The sequence below is a fragment of the Dermacentor andersoni genome, chromosome 1 (genome assembly GCF_023375885.2).
Source record: "Dermacentor andersoni chromosome 1, qqDerAnde1_hic_scaffold, whole genome shotgun sequence".
Lineage (NCBI taxonomy): Eukaryota > Metazoa > Arthropoda > Arachnida > Ixodida > Ixodidae > Dermacentor > Dermacentor andersoni.
In genome coordinates this window covers 181,263,866-181,283,297 of record NC_092814.1, presented here as the reverse complement: position 1 = coordinate 181,283,297, position 19,432 = coordinate 181,263,866, and the positions used below count along the sequence as shown (strand labels likewise).

The 19,432-nt window shown below is 45.6% G+C and overlaps 1 protein-coding gene across 4 annotated transcripts in view; it reads left to right on the top strand.

Moving 5' to 3' along the window:
• The window catches only part of LOC126547262 (uncharacterized), a 92,345-nt gene that overhangs the window by 53,922 nt on the left and 18,991 nt on the right, over window positions 1-19,432 (top strand). For 2 of the 4 annotated variants that reach the window (XM_072288350.1, XM_072288349.1), the window contains exons 2-3: window positions 3,980-4,198; window positions 13,202-13,429. In XM_072288350.1, coding sequence (XP_072144451.1) covers window positions 3,980-4,198; window positions 13,202-13,429 — 447 coding nt within the window. Of the gene's footprint in view, window positions 1-2,761; window positions 2,831-3,979; window positions 4,199-8,021; window positions 8,648-13,201; window positions 13,430-19,432 lie in introns of those variants that run through there. The other 2 variants (XM_055062834.2, XM_055062835.2) reach the window with 2 other exon arrangements.

The window sequence follows — 19,432 nt, the reverse complement described above, 5'->3', positions numbered from 1 at the left end:
AATGTTCCTCGAATTTCCGACAACTCACCTAAGTTTAACTTTATAGCACTCAAATTTATTGGCCTTTGCCGCATGTCAGTTGGGCGCCAGCCACGGGTCAATTACAGTGGCTATCCATAAGTTTATGAATGCCTCCGCAAAATGTCGCCTGCTAGGGCTTGTCGACAAATTTCAACTGGAAAAAAGCCGAAGAGAAAATTCGTAGGCGTACAGCCACAGGGCTAGACGAGGTACCCGTTAGGCTGATTAATGAACTAGGACCAAAAAGTAAGGAAGCTCTGGTGAAAGCAGTGGAAGAAACTTTGAAAACTAAACGAATACCAGACAGTTGGCGACAAAGTAGAATTAATTTAATTTATAAGGGTAAGGGGGAGAAAGATAGAATTCACTCGTATAGACCGTTGACCTTTACATCGGTAATATACAAGCTAGCAATGCAGGCAATCAAAATAAAGCTGCAAGCATGGTCAGAGAATAATGGCATTTTGGGAGAACTTCAGGATGGCTTCAGAATAGGTAGGCGTTTGGATGATAACCTGTTTGTTCTTACTCAGTGTATTGAAATATCAAGAGTAGAAAGCAGACCATTATATGTGGCCTTTTTAGACATTACAGGAGCGTATGACAACATAGACCGCAACATTTTGTGGGATATTCTGGAAAGGGACGGCTTAGGTGACAATTGTCTGCAGCTTTTGAGAGAGATTTACCTAGAAAATCACGTTTGCATTGAATAGGAAGGGATGAGGAGCAAACAGAAAGTTCAAACAAGGGACTGAGGCAGGGGTGCCCTTTATCCCCATTGCTGTTTATGATGTACACGGTGAGGATGGAAAGGGTGCCAGAAGGAAGTAATGTCGGGTTTATTCTCTCTTACAAGCAGGCGGGTACAGTAGTAGAGGCAGCTTCCAGGTTTATGTTACGTGGACGACATTGTGTTGCTATAGCTAACAATCAAAGTGATTTGCAACGTCTGGCTAATGTCTGGGAACAGGAAGGCGAGAATTTGGGTTTGAAATTAAGTGTTAGAAAATCAGGTGTTAGGGTATTCAATGAAAACAGTGAACATACAGTGGCAATACAGGGCCAGGATATACCTCGGCTAAAGGAATATAAATACTTTGGTATATGGATAAACGAAGGCAATAGATATATGGAAGCAGGAAAGAACAGTAACAGTAAAGGGGAAGAGAAATGCAGCCATAATGAGGCACAGAGCACTATGAGGATACAATAGGTACGAGGTGCTCCGGGGTATGTTGAAAGGTGTAATGATTCCAGGACTTACTTTTGGAAATGCGGTTGTTTGCTTGAAATCAGATGTACAATCAGGACTCGATGGGAACCAAAGGTAAGTGGGACGCATCGCATTGGACGCTCATGGGAAGACTACAATGAAGCTGTGCAGGGCGATATGGGCTGGAGAAGTTTTGAAGTGAGGGAAGCTCACAGTAAAATTAATTATGAAGAACGATTGAGGAATAGGGAAGAAAGTAAATGGGCTGGGAGAGTGTTCAGATATTTGTACAGGAAAAACATTGATTCACAATGGAGAAAAAGAACTAAGGAAGCTTACAAGCAAGTACGCGACCGGTATAATAAGTAACATGGCAACAGATACCGTCAAGCGCAAAGTCAGAGAGGCTGTAATAATCTCATGGGGGGCGGCAATGGAAAAGAAACCTGCCATGAGTAAGTACTTAAGAGGAAAAAACGAAATCAGGAAAGAAACAATTTATGATAACTCAAAGGGAAGCTCAGTACTTCTCGAAGCGATATCAGGATACCTTAGAACACGCACCTCTAAAAAGAGATATAAGAAGGAAGAAGAAGCGTGTGCTTGCTGCAGTAAAGCTATGGAAACTATGGAGCATGTTTTATTAGAATGTGAAGACATCTGCCCAGCGGTTGATTTAGGCACTACTGACCTCCTTGAAGCCCTTGGGTTCAGTAAGAGCAGGGGAAAAGTAAACATGCCCGCAACAGAGATTAGTAAGAGGCGATTGGAAGATTGTTGGAAGAAAAGTAGGGAAACGACAAAAAACGGAGACGTACAAAAACGAAGTTCACAGTAGGGGGTCAGAAAATTTGGTTGTGGGAGTTCATCGTCGTTTTTTTCTTGTTCTTTTTTTCTTTTTTAACCTAGGTAGGACATCCATCCATCCATCCATCCATCCATCCATCCATCCATCCATCCATCCATCCATCCATCCATCCATCCATCCATCCATCCATCCATCCATCCATCCATCCCATAGAGTAACTCTATGATCCATCCATCTCCATCCATCTATCCATCCGGTCATATGATTAACTTTTTCTTTTTCTTTGAGTATAGCAGTACGCCAAATCAAAATCTCATGTCACCATAGTGTTTTCCTTTTTACCGTTTCATTCTTCAGTCATTCATTCTTTCTTGCTGTATTTTTATCTCCTCGCGTGGCAAATCCACCTCGTGAACCATGTTTTGAGGCCACAACGTCGACGTCGTCGCGGACTGCCTGTTCGTTAATCATTTAACATGGCAGTGTTTGTTTCATTTATAAATTAAATACGGCATCACATACGTTCTTTTTATTATATTCCTTAGAACTCATAAGGATTCAGCTAATTAATCTCATTTACTAGGATTATTCATCGATGTAACTGTTAATATATCTTAATTATTTCTACTGCCGCCCGATTTGTGGTCTATCCCCCGTAGTGGGTTGAGCCATTTCAACCTTTGGTTCGTCATCGGCCGCCATGGCACAGCCTGACGAGGAGGTTGGCAAGGCCCGGCTACGGAACTCGAACGTGATGTCGCCGACCACGGGATCTCCTCTAAAATGTAATGGTATTCTTTTAGAGGGGAAAGACGGTTGATAGTAGCCACGAAGCGGCGTTCCCCGAACAGTTGCTCCGATTTTGCGGCGAGCAGCAGCTCGGAATAATTCATTTTCCTTAAAGTTAATTTTTTCGGTCTCTGGTCACGCCCAGAGAACCGTGATCCGCTGTACAGTAGTCAAGGTAGTCATTGTTGGTACAGTGCTTCAGTCTTAACGTATTGAATGTTGATGCCGCGCTGCTTCTACCGCGATGGATTTTGTTCAGCCGTTCTATACCGTATGCATCTCATTACCGCGGACCCCTCCGAGAATTAAGCTGCGTTTCACGCGAAGGTATTCGTACATGCCCTAATTTTCACCAGAAGCGTGTCACCGTTAGTAGAGGCCTAAAGACCACTTCGTGTGGTTTCCCGTGCTTCCAGCATCAGAAGCCACTAATAATTAGAAGCGAACAAATAGTCATGCAAATAAGAGTCCTAGGTTTGTAGGATCAAGCGCCTTGTTTTCTTGATCTTCGTGTGAATTTACCCGTGGGATATCGCGTCATGGTGTTCTTTAATTTAAACAAGAAGCTGTTTTGACAGCTTTAGTGCTGAGAGGGACTATATAGCTTTGCTGAGCACGCTGAAAGGTAGCGTATACCAGATGTCATTTCCTTTGAGTAGAACAGTACATATGGTCACTACGTGAAAAAGGGTGACGGCTAATGTCCTATCAAAACTACTGTCCATCCGTTCCGTGATCTGTGCAGACTGAAACCCGAGATACGATGTAGCCCGTATAACAATGCAGTCTATGTGCAGCCGGAAAAACAAGGATGATCGTTCGACTAGGAGATGCACGGTCATTCTTTGAATGAATGGATCGTCCTTTTTTTTTATTGAGTTGGGAGACCTGTTAGACGCTTTGAACAATTCAGCTCACGGATAGTTCTTTTACACGCAATTTGAACTACCCCGGAGTAATCTTAAGCACGGACAACTCAGTGTGAATGCTTGCGCATTAGGATAACACTGACGAAGCAGCAGGTGCATCGTGCTCTCCTGTGGCGCCAGCGCTCGTTTCGCGTCCTTTATCGTTTGCACCTCCTTCCTGTCATGTTGTATCGTACGCGTACTTTGCGTTACACTCTGCCGGTGGGCTTGTCGCAGATTTAAGTCTGTCAGACAACGAGGACTCGCTTGACGGGTCCCCGAAGGACGTGTCCACGATTCTGGAGGCGCCCCAGAATGAGGCGCAGCTCGAGATGGAGCACCTGCACGATCACAGTCCCGTGGAGTCTTTCTCAGAGCCGGAAGTGGAGCCGACGTCTCTCGTTGTCGACGAGCTACCACTCCAGGACCCTGACCTGTCCACGGAGCCCAAAAACGGTACGTGGAGGGACTGTGCCTGTGTCTACAATTTTGTTCCACCTGAGCGAGGTTGGACGGCAGTCGCGCCGACACGCATGGAGCTTACAGACTCTCCAGTGCGGGCTGACAGCACTCCAACGTGGCGTGCGTCGGACTCTTCTTGGAAAGGGCAGCATGTAGTTTACTTATTTAGCATACCCTCAAGGCCGTTACGGCATTATAGAGGGGAGTGGTTACAAGCAAAACAGGTAAATTCAGCAAACAGGAGTTAATGAAGCAGAAAAACATATAAATACAAAAACAAATAAAAATGGCACCTAGATATACAAAGTTAACTATGGCGTTCGTGAGTACAGGTTGAGCAGTGAGAAGAAAAGGGTTCCTAATTATACAGTGCTAGCTATGACGTTCTTGAATAATTGGTGATCTGCGATAATGGCCGTCGAGGCGGGAAGGCTTAGAAGTGCGTGGTACAAATGACTGCAAGAAAGCGTTGGATCTGCATAATGGAATGCCGACCTTATGAATGTGATCTAGTGTAGGCGATACATACAGAGGCGGGGAAATAAGTTTGTTGCGTAACAGTGTGTGATGAAATAACTTATGAAAAAGACACAGACTGAACATTTTGCGACGTGATGACAAGGACGGTAAGTTAAGGCTAGATTTCATGGCACTAATACTCGCGGTTCGGTTATAGTTAGAATGAATGGAACGAGTAGAGTTATTCTGAACCATTTCCAGTGAGTGCGCTAGGTTTATTTGACCTGGATTCCAGATTGAAGCAGCATACCGAAGTTTGGGATCGTATTAGAGTTTTATAGAGGAGCAATTTTAAGGAAGAAGGTGCTTTGCAAAAGTTGCGTCGTAAGTAACTTAGCATTCGGTTAGCGTTACTTAATATATGAGCGATGTGGGTATTCCATATGAGATCTGATGCGATTTGAAGGCGAAGGTACTTGTAAGTTGTTACCAAATCTAATGGAGCGTTATTAGGGAGTACACAGGTGGCTCACTGGTAGTTTTAGACACACGCATGAATGTACATTTGTTAGCATTCAATTCTATTAATCATGAATTGCACCATGTAAAAATGGCGTTAAGCTAGGTCAGCTTGAAGCCTGGTTACATCCTCATCGCAAGTTATTTCGGCATGAATTACACAGTCGTCAGCAAATAGGTGAATTTGAGATGAAGCACGGGAAGGTAAGTCGTTAATATATATATGAGAAATAGGAGGGGTCCAAGCACGTAACCCTGTGGTACACCCGAATAAACAGGACTCAGGTTAGAGGTTACATCGTTAGCTTAAACAAACTGAACGCTTAGTGAGGAAAACCTTAAGCCAGTACAAAATTTTAGGATCAAGGTTTAGTTGGGGCAGTTTGTAGATTAATAAGCTATGTCACACTTTATCGAACGCTTTTGCGAAGTCTAAAAAAATTAGGGCTGCAACTGAAGAGTGGTCAAGCAATAGCTTCAGTTTATGCGTCAATGATACTAGTTGGGTGTCACATGAATATGCTTTGCAGAAGCCGCGTTGAAACTCAGAAAAAGAAAACGAGTTTTCTCTAAGAAGTTGGCAATGGGAGAAAACAGAATATGCTCGATAATTTTGCATGGTGTACTGGTTAAAGAAATAGGCCGGTAGTTCAGTTGGGAATGTTTAGTACCTGTTTTGTAGAATGGAATCACCTTCCCCACCTTCCAATCTGCAGGCAGTGAACCTTTGTCACGTGATTGATGGAAGATCTTTGCAAGAATAAAGGAACAATATGTGTTCGTGTTTCTTAGAAATTTTGCATTAATGAAGTCCCAGCCAGGAGCAGATGAGAGTGAATAATGCGATTATTTTTTCTACGCCGACGGGTTCAATTATTAAAAGGTACATTGCGGCGTAGTCGTAAGATGGTGTGTAGTTGGGCGTGTTACATGAGCGTATTTAGAAAAGTTACGTGTAAAAACGTCATTTGAAACGGATGCACAATCGACAGGGGGAATTGCATTATCAGTGCTGTTAAGAAGGGTTAAGGCGTCGTCATGTTTTGGGTTAATAGTGCGCCAGAACTTTTTCGTATCAGTAGTTGGCATGGATGGAAATGTGTTCATTAAAAAGTTATCTTTAGCTTGCTTAAACGCTGTTATGTAGTTATATGTAGCGCGTTTGCAGGCAGTCCATATTTCAGCGTTTGCAGATGTTTTAGCTGATTTCTACAAACGTTTCTTTTTGTTAGAAAGGCGCTTAATGTGGGTGTTGTGCCAGAGAGCGTTATCATTATAGGAAAAAGTGTAGGTAGGGATAAATTTTCCCGTTAATTCACTAATTTTGGTAATGAACACATTCCAGTTCGATTGCACACTGCGGTTATCGAAATCAGCCAGGAAAGTGTGAAGGAAAATACAGAGCTCATTGTTAACTGATTCAAAGTCAGCTTTCGTATAGTAGTGAATTGTCTTGATCATTTTTTTCTGATTTCGATCGTGAAATGTTGATGTTGAAATAGACAAGAGAGTGATCGCTTAAGGACGGTAAGTTAGTAATGTTCGAAATAAAATCGGGTCCTGTTGTTAGCAGAAGGTAAAGGGTGTTAGAAACTTGTGATGTGTTTCTGGTGGACTGTGTTATCAGTTGACTGAAAGAGAACCGTGCGCACAAGTCAAGAAAATATTTTGCTAACGTGGAGAAAGGGTGTATCACAATGCGTTTGCTATGCGAGGCTATGTTTGGAATATTGAAGTCACCCAGTAGAAACAAGGGCGAAAAAGGAAAGCGTGTTACGACGATGTTGATTGCGTCTTGTAATTCGTTAGCGAAGGAAATAGCGTCATAGGAGCGCGATAACATACGCCCATTATAAGTTTTTCGTAATTTATTTCGATAAGTGCCCAGACTATCTCAAAGTTAGTGGCAATATTAACGAGTTGAAAGTGTAGGCGTTTATTAATTGCTAGAAGAACGCCACCACCTTGACGCGACGTACGGTCGCAGCGATAAACTGAGAAGCGATGTGCGGTAGAGAAGGTTTCATGGCCTCTAATGTGTGGATGCAGCCAGGTTTCGGTAAGTACAATGATATCTGGGTTAAACGCGTCTACTGTGGAAGTGAACGAGTCACGTTTGTTTTTCATGCTTCAAATGTTAGTGAAAAGGACAGACACGGGGGATAAGTGTCTTCCACTGCCCCTCGCACTTTCCTATGGACGATAAGTTGGTGCAATACACGTCTCGGTGTTAATACGCGCGTTTTGTGACTTACACTCTAACACGCTGTCTGTCACATGATCGTACACATACTGCTTCTTTACGACTATTTTGTTGTATCTAAGATTAAACAGGGGTTTGCTCTGTAACTTCTTTCCAAAGGCAATCAGCACACTTTGAATGTGGCGGGTGGCAGCTGAGTAGTCATCGCAGATCGCGATGCCTTTATCTTTTAGGAGCTTACGCGCGGAAAGCACCTTTTCCTTTGCTTTGTGGTTGCTGAATTTGGCTATAATGAGGTGGCATTTATCAAGTGAACACGAACCGAGACGATGAGCGCGTTCGATTGCCATGTCGGGTAGATTACCGATGATACTTGTTAGCGCGTTAATGACGTGGGCGTCAGATTCTTCCCATGATTCTCGAGAATCAGGGATGCCATAAAAAATTGGGGTTTCTTCGCGATCTGTCCTCCAGGTCGTTGAACCGAGATTGCAAAGAAACAAGCTTAGTGTTGCACGTTTCTACAGATTTCTGGAGACCCGTGACATGTTCCTTAAATTGATCAAGTGAATTTGCTTTTTCTTCAAGAGCATCCAGTCTTTCTTGGATGCAGCAAATCTTGCTTTCTATATTTTTTGGGCTGGCTTTGATTGCTTTAACATCAGCAACCAATTCTGTCTGATTCTTTGAGGACTGAACCGATCGCAACTGAACCTATTTCAGAAGCTGGAAGAGGCCGTCATTTGTTCATCAGGTAACGTCTTTGTTTCAAGAAAAGACTGACCGTGTGGTAGGCCCAGGATTAGTTTCGATGTCACCACAACAAAGTAATAACACAGGTATATGAAAACATTCGCAAATAATATCACACAGCACATGTGGGCGTGGAAGTAGCGAGAAGCAGAGATCATAGTTTTTTTTTTTTTTAGCGTACCAGGAAAAACGCCTACACACCTGCCAAGTGCCGAAAGGCGAGTCATATTGCTTTTGCTACTCCCGCGCCCGCTGAAGACGGTGTCGAACGGCCGGGAGTTAAAGAAGGCACCAGGGGTTTACGTCACCGGTGATGACGCACATGCGTAGTAGATTCGGCAAGGCTGTCCGGATGGATTCAGTAGGGAGTAGTTATCGGGGATGTGATGATCGGCGTATTCGTCTGGTAGTGCAGCACAGTCGGGACGGTCAGCTAAGGCGTCAGAGGCAAGCGCTGACCACAGCAGGAAAGACGCCAGGAAAGCCTGCGAAGTGCCGAAAGGCGGAAGGTGAGCCATATTGCTGTTGCTACTCCCGCGCACACTCAGGTGCAATTTAATTTCGACCGACAATCGCTGCACGACCTTCAAATTCTCTACAGCTGCTGTTATTTTTTCCCGTCTGCATTTGTCCTCCAAACGTGTCGACGCGTCTACATCACTTCGCTGTTTCCAGATTGGCTTTATCCCCGCGTGGTGGAAAGTTGGGTTGAGGTCGATCCAAATAGGTCGCGAAGCTTCGGGCGAAAAGCGGTTCAGAACAAATTGTCACCGACTTCAGAAAGGATGGTTATGGGAGCAGCGATTCAAGCGCGACTTTGTTTACAGTGAGCAAACATTGGGAAAGAAGCGTTATTTAAAATTAAAGCGAGGCACAGTTAGTCATTCAACGAAAATGAAATTCCTTATCAATTTTATATATGCCTGACGAGAAAAGAAAAGACAACTCTATTTTAGTTTATCATTATCAATACCTTTTTTTTCAGCGCCCATCGTTGACGCAGCTATCGCTTGCAAAGCAATGTAGCTCTTGAAGTGTTAAGGCGCGCTCGTAATGTTCACCTGTTACAATACGCCCCCCTAACACGTTTTGTCTTTTGCTTGACGACGTGTCTGAATTTGGTGACGCGGGTAGCTTCGTTTCTCAACCTGATCGGCCCAAACTAGTGGGTTACCACCGCCAGATAATTGTTTATTCTAGTTGTTTTCGTGCAACTGCGCCGGGAAACCAAGCTTCGCGTCCAACGATATAACCAGCACTCTACACCTAAAGCTCTCGTCGGCCTCCAAAGAAAGTATGTTCTGTTCAGGGGTGCGATTTCGACATCCGTGCGGCTGACCTTGCATCGCTTTCCGCGCTGTAAGCTCGAAACGCCCATCAAGTCTCAATGGTGGGGCATGTAAATATACAGCTCTAATGGCAGACTACCAAAACAAATTTCGCGCCTTTGAGAACAAAATGACGTCACTTCTGCGTTTAACGGATATGGCGTCATTGTTTTTTTTCCACCAGAAGTGTTCCCTCCTCGTACAGGTGGCGCTAGGCCCCATGAACCGCCGATGAACCGCCATGTTTTGAACGTATGGGCTTCTATACATGATTACAACGACGGCGCCAAATAAAACAACAGACGAAGGAACGAGACACGGGACAACCACGTAGGCGCACTAGGTGTTAGCGCGCCTACGTGGTTGTCCCGTGTCCAGTGGCGTAGCTAGGTCGTCTGGCACCCGGGGCCCATGGGTCTTCTGTCACCCCCCCCCCCCCCCGGGTGTAGCCGGCGGAAAGAGGGGTGTCTTCAGACGTATGACGTATGTGACACCCCCCCTCCCCCCGCTGGCCCCTGGCACCCGGGGCCCACGGCCCCCCGGCCCCCCCTGTTGCTACGCCACTGCCCGTGTCTCCTTCCTTCGTCCGTTGTTTTATTTGGCGCCTTCGTTGTAATCATGTATAGCACGTGCTCAGTGACTTCACTTCTATAGAAGCTTCGCTACCAGGTATATTTACCTTGGTTTGGTTGTCAAGGGGCGACACTACAACGCTTCCTACGCTCAGAGGAAGCATAGGAACACACGGAAAGGTGGTGTGGCCTTCGATCACTGGAAGAAATTTACGACTGCGAAGCGTTTTTTCTTGAGGAACTCGTATGATTTTACTTCAAGTTTGTCGCTCCCATTGGGTGAACTTTCTTTTTTCCTTCAACAGCCGACACATACGCTCCTGTGCAAGAAGTTCCGTCATCCACACACATTCACTTGTACACTGCTCTGAACCGTTTGGAACTCTTGCTGAACGTTACGCACAGTAGGCTTTGCCCTTTGTACCTAAGCGTTCATTTTGCCCAATCCAGCCCAGTCTGATTTGTAGGGTCCCTAGACGTTTTCTAACGTGTTATCTTCCCTGAAATATACGTTCTCAACAAGTGTATTTACCAGCAATCATTCAGCGCGTTTGCAGTGGATTAATGGAATTGTTTTGGAGAGTAGTACATGGCACCGAATTGCGAGCCACGGCTCACCCTATTCGAACTCGGCATTTCTTAAACGTAAAAATTCAGCCTAGCAGGACTGCCGTCACGAGTATATAGTAAGTTGTTGATGCTCCGACTGTCTGTTGGGAGATCGTCTGTCCTTCCATGAGAATAAAATGTCTATTGCGACGTATTCGTTTTTAACCCTACACACTTGTGTTATAGTCACTTTTTTAATACAATAGTAGTCACTCCGAAATTAGTTAAATGCAAACTATTTAATATTCTCGTTGTAGATACCATATATTTCAACAACGAAATGTCGAAGCATTCTTGAGGTGTGACTCAGGCTCAATAAACGTTCTTGTTTTCGTTTATTTTTAAATACTACAGCCCTCTAGTGCTACTGCAGGTAAGGGAAAAAGACAGTGATACATCGCACAAATACGTCGACAGAATACAATACACATGTAGCAGTAAAAAAGAACAGATCAATGACGTTTGACTGCAAGCAAGAATTCATTCGACGTTAGAACTAACGGCTCCAGGTCGCAAGTTTTCACGCAATATTTAGTGCGAAAAAACTCTTTAAACGCTTCAGTCCGTGAGTGATAGGGTGCGACATTATTATGGTTATAGCTCCTGCTGATAAAGGTTGCGTGAATTTTACGTATGTCTCCAGGAGAAGCAGTGTAAGGGTAGTTTATTAAGGTGTGCAAAAACTCAATGTGGATACGTAGTGCCGAGAGCAGTCAATGTGGAACAGGAAGTTTAGAAGCGGAAAAAGTTACTATCGTAAGGACGGTAGGTCTATCGGGCTGCCTTTTTTGTGAATAATTTCTAACTTCTCAGGATCTGAAAATTTTTATGGGCTCCCTACATCAAAACACTCCAGCAGTAGTGGGAAAGATGATTTGTAAGCAACTATTTTAGTATTTAAGAGCTATGGGCAATTTGTACGCTGCAAATGTTCGAGCTTTTTATGTACGTCGTTAGACAAAATCATTTTGATATGATCAGGGCATGATGCTAGACATATAAACATCAATATATTTGTAATCATGTACTTTTGATTTTAATGGTTCTGTATGAAAAAATAGAATGTAAATAAACGCTTATAGAAGGACACGTACATTCGGCGACAAAATTTCCTGGATCGTGCGATTTCTGGAAACTTTGAATTTCCCTGCAACTGACTGTGGCAAGTAAAATCGTGCAACACTGTTTTTTCCAGAGGCTAGTTTTCGGATTTCTCACCTCTACTAGAAATCCTAATTACAGGCTGTGGAAATTGAGATTTTTCCTCGGCTCTCGCGGTTCTCAAACTTATGACGCTGGGAGTACGTGGTGCTCCTGAAATTTATTCATCTGCTATTCACACAATTACCAAAAGAATAAATGTGGTCGCTTGGCTGGTGTTTGTTCAAGTACGCAGTCGTCAGCGTATAAACGTATATATTGGCAGTCAAGTAAGAAGGTTAATCATTAATGTACAGTACGAGTAGTGACACTATGGTGACCCAATCCAGTTAACGAGAGAGTTGTTAAATACTGTGTAGAGCTCGCGCAACAATTTTGAAGTGACTGTACCAAATACCTTGCAGAATTTGATAAACATAGCATAATATTTCAGCCTATGTCAAAAGCTGAACTAGCATAGTGAGCAAATTCGACAAAGTGAGTAGTACTGTCACTGCGACAAAAAAGAATCGTTTTAAATATAAGATGCTTACTCTATCTGGGGGTTCTGTAATAAGTACGTGTATTATATGCTCCGACGTTTTGCATGTGTATTATAAGTCTGGTCTGTTCTTTAGCAGAGGTCGACTAGTGATATCCGCCTCTAAATACTCGTGGGTATAGCGGAATACAAGGCCATCCGAGGCGTTTGGAATCTGTATTCTGCATGCAGCCTCGAGGGACGACACTGGCGCAAAGCTCTGGGGCTAGAGCAGCCAATATGACTGTTTGCATGCGGCATGTGTTCAGCGATATGGGCTCACGGTAATTTTACTGAGGCTGGAAAAGAACAGTGCATGTACTTCACGTTCACGTATTTTCTTAAGCCACTTTGAGGATTCCGTGCACGTACGTACGTGTGACAGGATTGCTCGTGCTCTTGGATGCTAAAGTGATTCCCATGTGTAAAAGTATGATGTAGTCATACGAAGTTTGCTTGGCCGCAGTGATATCGCGTGCCGATGGCTCCTCAACATCAAACCACACTGAGAGCTCTCGGAAAACTACTCCCAACAAAACCTCGAATCTGCTGCGCTATGGCCTGTATCATTGAAATGCAATCTGACTGAGAAGCAACTTTGTTCTTTTTTTTTGTCGTCTATTATGCAGTTTCCACCTGATCACGTAAGATGTACTTTTCAAGCTGGCTGTAGTTGTCCCTGATCGCTGTAATGGTCTGCACGATGGCAGTGCAACAGGTAATGCTAAAACAAAACGCGAAGCTCGAAAAAATGTCAAGAATCCAATTACCGTTGCTTTCCAGCCACAGGAGTTTGCTTTCCGTTACTGTCATGTGCTCTCATACTGTCATCAGCTGAGATATCATAACAGCTGTCTATCAAACTCTCTGCAGAGACGCTTCCTGTCCCATCAGAGCGGCACCTTCAGATGTCGGAGCAGCCGTCGTCCGAGTCTGCAGCCGTTCAACCCGAGCTGTACGACGTGCCACTAAAGGAAAATAAGGCGGCTGGCATGGTGGAGGCGATCACTAGCGAGGACCTGCCCATGCAGCCAGACTCTGCCAACCAGACATGCAACTCACTGCAGGATTCAGCGCAAACGCAACTTTCCCCAGTTCTGAGTAAGTATCTTTCCGCAAAGAGAACAAAGGGAAAGGTTAGATGGCGCGCATCGACGGTGCGTTAGTACGGTAGGCTGTCGTCCCATCTCTGGAGCGATATTGGGGGCGAGCTCCACCACTGGAAAAGCGGGCGCCACCGTCGGCGTGACGTGACATGAGGGATCACGTGGACACGGCGGCCGCGTCGGCTGCTCTTGAAGCGCCGAAGCGAGCTGAAAATGAAAGTTTAAAGTCCTACGTGCGCCGCAGTTCTGATTAAGTGGTGAGGCTTTACCGCCTTGGGTGCCTGCTTGACAACATTTGAAAGTACTATAATAGGTAGTGGCTACCTTTGTAGGCGTGCAGCATGGTAGGCTACTGCTCGGTGCCGCAGTGCCGGACGTACTCAACGGAGCCCGGTGTCAGCCTAATTCACCCGTAGCCGCAGGGCAAGGAGCTGCGTGAAGCTTGGCTGGCGAAACTTAGAAGCGGCAGACAGCCATCGGCTACAACTCGGGTATGCAGCAAGCACGGACGCGTGGTAGATTTCTGCTACGGCGCCGGGACTGCGCGATGTTCGGTGAGTAGAAGAAAACGTGCACTGAGACGCTCGCCCGCGCCCGATGCCCGGCTAATGTCATGACGGTTTGTTCTACTAACTTATGATGCTAGATACTGGCAAGTTCACTGGAACGGAGAGGGAGCGGTAAGACGCACATTAAAAAAAGGCATGGCATATGGTCATGTTCGTGTTATGAATTAATGCACTGGATTACGAAAAAGAAGCAGAGGGAAATCGCACGCTGAGAAGACGGATAAACATACAGTGCGACGCAACTTCAGAAATAATATTGAAATGTCCAAAAATTTAGAAGACAAAAGAAGATTGAATCGTCGTGATGGCACGTCACAGTAGCCGTAGGCGTCGAAGTCTCTATAACGAAATTATTTTTGAACAGTTCTGATAGCGTCCGCGCAACAATGGTTGCTAGTATGCTGTCAAATGCTCATATGCTGCGACCTAAAGCTCGGCACGGTGCGAAGACGCGCTCACAGCGAAATCCAAACATTGTGCGCGCACATGCATGCAGACGCGCAGTCTGTCGCTGCGAACCCGTGCGATCGCTGCATTGTGGCTTCATTCTGTTATGCCCCATTTTTTATACAGACAGCCCACTGTAAGCACATATTTCATATAGTTTACGCTCAGCGTTTGCCTACCTTTCACACAAGAAGCTGGTTCGGGAGACTCCATCGCGGCGAGCGTGCGCCGTGGCGTTCAATACGCATTCGGTAAAGAGAAAGCGTCTGTAAACGATTCTGTGTTTCCAGTTTGCCCAAGATTATTACATCGACAGTAAAAACTTCCCTCGTTTTGAGAGTACCTACATAAATGTCCAGGAGGGCTGCCGCGTGGTGTTTTTATTGAGCGCCGTAAGCGAAACCTATGAGGAGCGCGCCGCGTGATTCCTCGTACTACGCAAGGGAGGCGCTTCCGACCAGGGGCGTAGCCAGGGGGGGGGGGCTTATGGGGCTTCAGCCCCCCCCCCCCCCCCGCAATTTTTTCGTGCTGTCTATGCACCGCCGACCAAAGCAACCCACGGCGCCGGAAATCATTCTGGGTTTTGTCTAGAACGTCTTTTTCACGCTCGAAAAGCCATTTCACCGCCAAAATTGCGAACTCGGGCTGGATTTCGCGGCAACGCCCATGCACCGGGAGTCACACAACGCAAGCAGCGCCATTCGTGCACAAAGTTTCAAGGACGTTTTGATGGCGAACGGGCTCGCCGCGGCATCTCGCGAAGATCGCGGAATCTACACTCTATCATGGTATCTACGGAGCGCGTGAATGTCAATTTCTAAACTTTATGGGTATAAAGTTCTCATAAACTTTTGATGTGAAAGGTGCATTGACATTTACAAACTTGTGCTTTAGATTTTCAATTGCGGAACTTTGTAAGTTTAATGTTCCAATAAATATTTGACGCCAAAGGTTCATTAACTTTTCTAAAGTCTTACATCGGGCCATACAACGAAACAAGCCAAATCAACACACTATCGGACAAGTTGACAAAGCCCGCAGCGAGGCCCGATGAGACAAAGCGTTGTGGTGGTTCATTCGTGCCGTCATGTCACATAAAAAAATATCAACATTTTTTTTTTTCACCTGCGCCAAAGCATCCAGTGAGGACACTAAAGCCAGCCAAGGTAACTACGTTCTTATTTTTTCTACTTTGACATTTAATCGCGATGACACATTGAGCCTCTTCAATTTTTTTGTTCTCGCTCTCCTACCCGCGGGCTGCCAGAGCCAGCCAGAGCGCATGCGTTTTTCTCGTGTTGCCCCGACCACCGCGCGGCGCACTTCGTTGCGCGTTCGGTTTTCTCTGGCCGAGTGCATTTTCGCCTGGCAGAGTTTTGGACGCTTTCTAGCTAGCAGACGACAAAAATAAATAATGGTCGCTCACCGCCATCACTGTGGGGACTCGACAGATTGCACCGCGTTCGCTTGAGCGCCACCTCTGCAGAAAGTCTTGTCTCACCGATGTAGGATACCGAGCAGTATGCGCATGGTTCTTGGTGGACCAAGCGTCCGTGTTTTATTCGATATTCCATTAATAGCCACATTAGTTGCCCAAAGCAGGCATTCGATTGGGACCAACATACTTTCCTTTCCGTTTTTTTTTTTCATTACGGTGCCCCCGCCCCACAAAAGGAAAAAAAAAAGCGTTGTTGCGAAGAAGCGAATTATCGCATGGTGAAAGTTATATTTTGTTACTTCTTTTGCGGAAAGTAATGGGCCATGTGGGGGGGGGGGGGGGGGGGGACGCTTCAGCTGCCGGATACGCTTATATTATTGCGATAGCAGTTATATGGACACTCTAGGCGCATTCCTGCCGTCGCCCTGCATTCCTGCCGGCGCATAAAGTCCAAGGGTGATAACATCGTGACTGCGCGCCACATGCTGTATGTGCAAGTGAAAGCGTGTGGGGGGTGGAGGGGAATGGCTGAGCCGACGATGGTGGCTCAGTCTTGTGTGCGCAAGGGAGAAAAGTGAGGAGCAAGCGCGCCGCCTTCCGTCGCGCGCGATACATCGGGGGGAGTGGATGGAATGGGGGCGGGATCTAGGATTCTGTGAACCTGTGATTGTGCAACATGTTTATTTGCCTTGTTTCAACCATTATATACCTTGACTTTTTTTTAGATACGTAGATTTATTGGAGACTTGTACGTATGTTTAGATATCTTGTTGCGGGGTTTTGTGCATACGTGCAGTGAACTTTGTTTCCAGTGGCACTTTTTGCCCTTTATCAAGCTGTAACTTCGCATTTGTATATTCCATTGTATCCTCACATTTCCAATGTACGAGGGCGAGTCCAATGAAAGTGAACCTACCCACCCTGCGCAATTATGGTTCTGTTAATTATCTGCAAGGCCTGCGCGTAGCACACAGGCATCTCTTTTACAAAAGTGACACGCAGGTGTGAGGATAAATGTTCTTTAATGGGCTCATACACTGTGTTGAACATGGTTGCGTGACGTATTGGACGCTCCAGAAGTTGAGCAGCGTGGTGCCGTGAGGTTTTTGACAGCTGAAGGTGTTTCCCAAAAAGAAATTAGTCACCGTATGGCTGCCGTGTACATTGAACATGGCATTTCATTGGCCACTGTGAAGCGTTAGAAGAAACGGTTCAAAGAAGGACGTGAGACCGCACCAAAGCCACCCCTAACAAAACTGCAAAGATTGTTGAGCTGATGACACAAGAACGGAGGATAAGCATCGGTGAACTGGCAGAGCATGTGAACATCAGTCACGGTTTGGTTCACCATTCACGCCATAATTCATGAACATCTCGGCTATCGGCTCTTGTGTGCGCAATGGATGCCCAAGATTTTGAACCACCGCCAGAATACGGAGAAGTTCGGCGCCGCCTTTACTCATCTGATCCGGCATCACAATTGTTTCCGATATTGTGAAACGCCGGATCGGCTGCGTGTCGCAATCAAGAACAAACTACGTGAAAAATTGACGAATGGGGTCATCTTGTTCCACGACAATGCCCGTCCCCACGTATTGTCAGTGCGTAGCGTTCAAGAATTTGTCACCCGCCGTGGTTGCTCAGTGGCTATGGTGTTAGGCTGCTGAGCACGAGGTCGCGGGATCGAATCCCGGCCACGGCGGCAGCATTTCGATGGGGGCGAAATGCGAAAACACCCGTGTATTTAGATTTAGGTGCACGTTAAAGAACCCCAGGTGGTCGAAATTTCCGGAGTCCTCCACTACGGCGTGCCTCATAATCAGAAAGTGGTTTTGGCACGTAAAGCCCCATAATTAAAAAAAAAAGAATTTGTTTGCAGCATCTTTGGCAATGGCAATGCAGTTATTATTCAAGTATTTGATCCCTAGGCAAATTGTTTAAAAGGAAGCTTTAGCTCGGGCCCAACTCCGACGTGGCCTATTCAGATACATGTAAAACGCAGAAACGCTTTTATGAGATAACTCCTGAATCGCTTTTAATGAAATTTGTTGCATTTGAGAGAGTAAGTTAAATTCTAGTGTCTGTTGGAAGCGGAATATTGATTTAGGGCCCGAACATTGTTAAAAATATTTTGAAAAATTCGAAACTTCGAATAAAATAGAAGCACGAAGTTTACTAATTAATAGCTCTGCATCAAGAACAGATATCGCGGTTCTGTAAACGGCATCCATTACACTATTCAAAGCGGACAAATTCGGTATGTATTTGTATCTTACGTGAATTGGTTGTGTTATGTACAAGGGTTTTGCAAAAGCCGTATTTCCATAATACTTAATTTTTTGAGACTCATGTGTAACATTAATTTTGGCCGCTGTAGATGTACTATTAAGTGCAATTCACAAAATTGTGATATCAATTTTCATTGATGATTTACAGAGTTGTAAACTTCATTGTTTCGTTTTCTGAAAATGTTCCATGTTTGCCACTTTTCAATAAAATATTGACGACCTAAATCGAAAATTCGAAACATACAATCACTAGAAATTGTTTTTCTTTTAAATGCAACAAACGTCATCAAATTTGGTGCAGTGGTTACCGAGAAAAACGAATTCTCATTCTATATTGCTACGGAACAGCCGCCACAGTGTGGCTGCACTGAGGAGGACGAAGACGACGTGTGTGCCGGTTTGATATAGCGTCGCCATTTTGGCCTCCGTGAGCTTACCTGTAAATAAATTGTAAATAGTATTCGGCTTCAGCTTCACGTAACATTAATTTGGTGGAGGTGGACGTTCCCCGTACCCGTCATGGAGCTTCGCAGCGGTCGCAACGGCGACAATGCAACTTCGGCTCCTGCTGGCGGCACTTCATCTGCGCAAGCGTCTCCGCCTGCAGCCCCGACCTACGTCGCCGTTTCCCCACCTCGGGATCCTGGTGTTTTCAACGGAGTCGGCAGTCCTGATGTTGACGACTGGCTCCGCTTATACGAACGTGTCAGCACCAGTCACAGGTGGGATCCGACTGTTATGCTTGCCAACGTACTTTTCTACCTGACGGAGCTCCATTGGCGTGGTTCCAGACTCACGAAGAGGAGATCTCGAACTGGGATCTCTTCAAAGACAAGCTACGCGACCTTTTTGGCAATCCGTTTGGTCGACAAGTCAACGCCAAGAAAGCCCTTGCCACACGTGTGCAGACGTCGACCGAGTCCTACGTGTCGTACATTGTCGACGTGTTGGCCCTTTGTGCCAAGGCTGACCCGAACATGACTGAGGAGGATAAGGTTAATCACGTCCTCAAAGGCATTGCTGACGACGCCTTCAATTTACTGGTGTTTACGAACGTCACCAGCATCGATACCATCCTCAAGGAGTGCCGCCGTCTCGAGCATGCTAAAAGCCGCCGGGTATCCCAGCACATCACGCGACTTCCCAACACAGCTGCTACGTCATCCTGTGACGACCTCTTCCACCAGCCGTCGCGATGTGACAACTTGACCCGTATCATTCGTCGTGAGGTCGAAGCCGCACAACTAGCGGCCCCT